Source organism: Babylonia areolata, chromosome 5, assembly GCF_041734735.1.
Source record: "Babylonia areolata isolate BAREFJ2019XMU chromosome 5, ASM4173473v1, whole genome shotgun sequence".
NCBI lineage: Eukaryota > Metazoa > Mollusca > Gastropoda > Neogastropoda > Buccinidae > Babylonia > Babylonia areolata.
In genome coordinates, this window is record NC_134880.1 from 2,022,140 (window position 1) to 2,028,139 (window position 6,000).

The window sequence follows — 6,000 nt, forward strand, 5'->3', positions numbered from 1 at the left end:
AGTGTTTACCTGATGTGTTACCAGGTGTGGTATTTCTGTCTGTTTACCTGATGTGTTACCAGGTGTGGTATTTCTGTCTGAGTGTTTACCTGATGTGTTACCAGGTGTGGTATTTCTGTCTGTTTACCTGATGTGTTACCAGGTGTGGTATTTCTGTCTGTTTACCTGATGTGTTACCAGGTGTGGTATTTCTGTCTGTTTACCTGATGTGTTACCAGGTGTGGTATTTCTGTCTGAGTGTTTACCTGATGTGTTACCAGGTGTGGTATTTCTGTCTGAGTGTTTACCTGATGTGTTACCAGGTGTGGTATTTCTGTCTGAGTGTTTACCTGATGTGTTACCAGGTGTGGTATTTCTGTCTGAGTGTTTACCTGATGTGTTACCAGGTGTGGTATTTCTGTCTGTTTACCTGATGTGTTACCAGGTGTGGTATTTCTGTCTTGAGTGTTTACCTGATGTGTTACCAGGTGTGGTATTTCTGTCTGTTTACCTGATGTGTTACCAGGTGTGGTATTTCTGTCTGAGTGTTTACCTGATGTGTTACCAGGTGTGGTATTTCTGTCTGAGTGTTTACCTGATGTGTTACCAGGTGTGGTATTTCCGTCGTCTGGAGATCCCCAGCCACCTGTCCAGCTTCCTTCTGACAGCAGCCAGTTTTAACTCTCTGGAGGTCAGTAGAGGTGTTCTGCATCAATTTGTTGAGATGTGGTGGTGGGGGGGGGGGGGGGGGGGGGGGGGGGAGGGATTTTTCCAGTCTCCCAGTCAACATATGCGCAGACCTGCTAGTTCCTCAATCCCTTTCCTGTGTATACACACACAGAAGATCAAATATGCATGTTAAAGATCCTGTAATCATGTTGACATTCATTGGGTCATGAAAACAAGAATGTACTCAGCATGCACACCCCCTGAAAACAGAGTATGACTGCCTACATGGCGGGTCACATGTGCAAAATGTTTCATATCTGTGTTATGAGTGTGTGCATGACTGAAACCTGATTGAATGACACAGGAAACAAATGATGAGCGCCCAATGGCAGCTGTCAGTGGGGTTTAGCTAGGTAGGCAGCCTGTTGTGCAAATGACTGTTTGTTCAGCACTTAGAGTTTGGTCTCTGGCTGAAGAGAGGTGCTTTATCATCACCATCATCATCATGATGTACATGCACACTTTTCACCTTTTCTCTCTTTCTGACCCCTCTGTAACTGGCTTCCTGTTACTAAAAATAAGTAAATAAATGAAAATTGAATTGCTTCTCACAAAAAACTCCTCTATTTTCTATGAAGGCTGACATAACTTAAGACAAAAAATTCTTCTCTTTTCTATGAAGGCATAAAGAAATCATATCACTTAAAAAATTAATCTCTTTTCTATGAAGGCATAAAATACTTTGAAAAGTAATCTCTTTTCTGTGAAGGTTCAAGATCAGATAACTTATAAACAAATAAAAACATGATCTGTTTTCTGTGAAGGTGTCGGCCAAGGGTCCAGGTCCCTTTGACAGTCGTAACATCCTGATCCGGCCCCTGTGGGACAACGTGCACATCCACGACGAGGTGGGGCTGCCCATGTACATCGCCTGGGACGCCGGCAACAAGTCCACCGTAGTGGACGCTCTGGTCACTGAGACAGAGTCCTTCTCCAGACCGTGAGTGAATGACCTTTCAACATTTGGGGTTGAAAAGGTTAAAGGTTAGCCTATTGTTGACCATGGGGGACAGTTGTATTCACATCCATTGTGTCTTGAACTTGAACAGTGGGATGTATGATTTCATCCTTTCGCCCCGTTAGGGGTTAAAAAGGTCACAGGTTAGCCTTTAACGACCATGGAGGCAGTCAGTTCACATCCACTGTGTCCTGTCCCAACCAGTGTCAGGTACACATTCACACCTGGGGTAGAGGCCCAGTCCTGTCCCAACCAATGTCAGCTACACATTCACACCTGGGGTAGGGGCCCAGTCCTGTCCCAACCAATGTCAGGTACACATTCACACCTGGGGTAGAGGCCCAGTCCTGTCCCAACCAATGTCAGCTACACATTCACACCTGGGGTAGAAGCCCAGTCCTGTCCCAACCAATGTCAGCTACACATTCACACCTGGGGTAGGGGCCCAGTCCTGTCCCAACCAATGGTACACATTCACACCTGGGGTAGGGGCCCAGTCCTGTCCCAGCCAATGTCAGCTACACATTCACACCTGGGGTAGGGGGCCAGTCCTGACCCAACCAATGTCAGGAACACATTCACACCTGGGGTAGGGGCCCAGTCCTGTCCCAACCAATGGTACACATTCACACCTGGGGTAGGGGGCCAGTCCTGTCCCAACCAATGTCAGCTACACATTCACACCTGGGGTAGGGGGCCAGTCCTGACCCAACCAATGTCAGGAACACATTCACACCTGGGGTAGGGGCCCAGTCCTGTCCCAACCAATGGTACACATTCACACCTGGGGTAGGGGGCCAGTCCTGTCCCAACCAATGTCAGCTACACATTCACACCTGGGGTAGGGGCCCAGTCCTGTCCCAACCAATGTCAGTTACACATTCACACCTGGGGTAGAGGCCCAGTCCTGTCCCAACCAATGGTACACATTCACACCTGGGGTAGGGGGCCAGTCCTGACCCAACCAATGTCAGCTACACATTCACACCTGGGGTAGGGGCCCAGTCCTGTCCCAACCAATGGTACACATTCACACCTGGGGTAGAGGCCCAGTCCTGTCCCAACCAATGTCAGCTACACATTCACACCTGGGTATGGAGGATTACAAAATGGGCAGCAGTCAGTACTTAATTATAACCCCCCCCCCACCCCCCAGCCCCACCCCCACAGTAAATAAATGTAAAAAAACAAAGAAGAGTAATTTGTGTTGAAAAAAAATCACTATGTTGAGTGGTTGGGAAAGATAGGTTGATCTGGTTGTTTCTGAGAAATGAAAAAGCTTTGTTTTCCAGATTTCAAAATGTTGCGGATGAATTGCAGTGTTTTCAAGGATTAAAGTTGTAGAGCTAATGTAATTCCCAAGTTTGTGTGCAGTTTATGTTGTATTGTGTCAGCTGGCATTTCAATTTTTTTCAAATGTCCCTTGTCTGTAATATGTATTTTTTGTTGGTATTCTGTTCAAGGCAACAAATCTCTTAATGAGTTGTGGTTAGCCTGTAGAAAGTATAGGTGGAAGGTCTGTGTTTGAAATATTTCTTGTCAAGTCATTCACATTTTAGCTTAAAAAATGTTGACAGAATTGTGTAACATCTTCACTTTTGTGATCAGCGGTAGAGAAGTGACCATCTGATTCAAGTGTTTGGAACTGTTTCCAACAAATTTAACTTGATTTTGTATATCCCTTCACAATTGTCTTACTGTGAAGGATGATCACAAGTCGTCACCTTGATTTGCATGCATAGCATAGACAGACAGAAGTGGTGTGTGCTTGCAGGTGCATGTTCCAGATAATCTCCTCCATTCAGCATAACGATGTGCTGACGGCCATCAAGTTGGTGGCTCAGGGCCGTCGTCGGCTGATGGGTCGTCGGCGTCGTTTCCGCAGCCTGTACAGGGAGATCCTATTCCTGTCTTTTGTGGCCTGTGGCCGGGAGAACATCGACCATGGTCAGTGGATTGATCACTTGTCTTGGACTCTTCACTTTTTCTTGTTGTTTCTTATGCCATCGTTCACATTTGGTTTTTAACTCCGTCTTTTTTGACAACTAGTGGTGTTTGGTGCTTATTGGGTATTTCCTTTCTTGTTTCCCAAACCTTTAGCATACTGGCAAGATTTATTGGGCTTTTAACACCAGAATTTAATCTGCTTACATGCTCAGAAAAAAGAGGCAAAGGCATTTGCAGGTCTTTTCCCATGTTTAGTTAGTAGGGGGAGTCATGATCAAACTCATCAGTTGTGCAGTTTTTAAGCTTTGGTCTGTGGGGATGAAAAATGATGCACCACCTTCTCAGATGTTGTGATAGTTGAACAAGGGCATGGGAAGATATATCATGTTCTGCAGTACCTAAAGAGAGGGGATGTATTAGTAAGGATGTTGAACATTGGCGTGAAATACAGTATGTTTTGAAATCAAGGTGGAATGGCAAGGAGAGAGAGAGGTGAACAGAGGCATAAAATGATTTATTTATATTGTAAAAATGATTTGTTTTCGTTGTTTCATGCTTTTTGAGTTTATTGTGATGGGACACTGGGGCTCTGAAGCTGAGAGTTTAGGAGAGTAAAATAAATAAAAGAAAAACCGGTTAGGAAATGATTCCACAGAGGAAGAAAATGCTTTTTAATCTTTGTTACAGATGCGTTTGACAGAGAGTTTACTGTGGCCTTTGAAGAGAAACTGTCAGCTGCAGAAGTGCGACGCCTTCAAGCAGACGACAAGCCTCGCTCTGCAAACGTTCAGTGGTGTCGCCGTCTTTTCTGTGACCTGGAAATCTAGACTGTAGAGCTGTGCATGTGTGGACCAGTCACCGTGTTAACATGAAGGCCACATAACTGTTGAGATAAGTTTAGTGTTCTGTTAACATGGGTGGTTGGAGGAGACTGGATGGCAGACACTTTCTTTTTCCCTTTTTTTTTTTTAATAAAACATTAATGAAATATTGGGCTTGAAAGAATTTTTTTGCCACTGTGTTCATGACTGAAGTCAGTCATCATGAGATTCTTGTTGAGCGCTGACAGTTTTACTGTGTGTCCCTGACTACAGCCAGTTTTGGAGCGATGATACTGACAGCCTAACTGTTGGACAGACTTGGTGGTCATGATCAGAACTGATGGTGCAGTGGCTGATCTCAACATGTTTCAGCTGCTGTGTTTTCCGTGTTTGATTACCATCATGGTGGTGTGGTGTCAGTCAGTCAGGTTTGTTATTCCTTTAGTAGACATCGGAGAACAGTCGGTGAGTGTTGAGGTGTTAAACAGTTTGTGTCCTGTAACTTTAAAGATACTGAACTGTGGTATGTGCCCTTGTTAGTTCAGTTTTGAGAACAGTTTTGTGCAGGTTTTCAAATTATATTTCAGAAAAAAAAAATTTTTTTAATGACCATACACACAAGGGAGAAAAATGTATGAAAGAAGCAAATCTTTCAATTCTACCTCTATTTCTGTCCTTTCTTCACAAGAGTTCTATCCAAACTTTAACACATGTGAAATTATGTGTAAGATAAACATATGTAATACAAAAAACTGTGATGAAACATTACACGTTTTGATTTGTTCAATGCCTTACAAACCTTTTGGCATAAGATTTAGGACATGTAATCTTTGTCTAATAAAGCAGAAGAAAATAAAAACAAAAAACAAAAAAAGATATATCTATATATTAAAAGTGGCATCGTTGAACTGTGTTGTGATAATCTTGTGACTCTTGAAAAGGTCTGTTGATTCAGCTTTGTGTTTTTTCCTCAGATGTTATGATTAACTGTTGTTACGTCAGTGGTACAGTTTCTTTTATTGAAATTCTTGTTGCATTTGGCACCTTCAGTTCATCATATTATTGTGGTGTTGAGGAAGTGATGTTTCTGTTCCAAATTCTTCTCCGGGGCTTGTTTAGATGTCCTACCCCCCAACTCCAGCCTCTGCCCCAGCCTCTAAAGACAAACTGTATTGTTCAGGACATGTCAGTTCATGTCTTGCACTAATGGTTTTGGGTTTTTTTGGGGTTTTTTTCAGTTTCCAGCCATACAATGAAGCATGGCTTGATAACGAGAAATATCATCAGTTTTGAGCCTGATGAATTAATCTGTCAGGCAAGGGTTTGAATGATCTTGGATGAAATGTTTAAAGTGGAAGCACTTTTTACCTTGGAGAAGTGCATTGAAACACAGCTTATTGGGAAATGTGAGAAGGAAATTGAACAGGATGTGGATGGATTATGTTTATGTCAGCATGTAGTTACGGGATAATTTGTTTCATGTTTCAAGTTTGAGAGTTATTTTACTGTGAAAAATTATTTTGATTTCCTATTGTAGATGTCCATATTTCTTTCTGTTTTTGTAAT

At 43.0% G+C, this 6,000-nt stretch overlaps 1 protein-coding gene across 6 annotated transcripts in view; it reads left to right on the plus strand.

Moving 5' to 3' along the window:
- The window catches only part of LOC143281856 (DENN domain-containing protein 4C-like), a 103,785-nt gene extending 99,334 nt beyond the window's left edge, over positions 1 to 4,451 (plus strand). For all 6 annotated transcript variants that reach the window (XM_076587102.1, XM_076587107.1, XM_076587106.1 and 3 more), the window contains 4 exons: positions 590 to 670; positions 1,473 to 1,648; positions 3,441 to 3,613; positions 4,301 to 4,451. In XM_076587102.1, coding sequence (XP_076443217.1) covers positions 590 to 670; positions 1,473 to 1,648; positions 3,441 to 3,613; positions 4,301 to 4,440 — 570 coding nt within the window. In that variant the 3' untranslated portion in view covers positions 4,441 to 4,451. The remainder of the gene's footprint in view (positions 1 to 589; positions 671 to 1,472; positions 1,649 to 3,440; positions 3,614 to 4,300) is intronic.
- Positions 4,452 to 6,000: the final 1,549 nt, after the last annotated feature.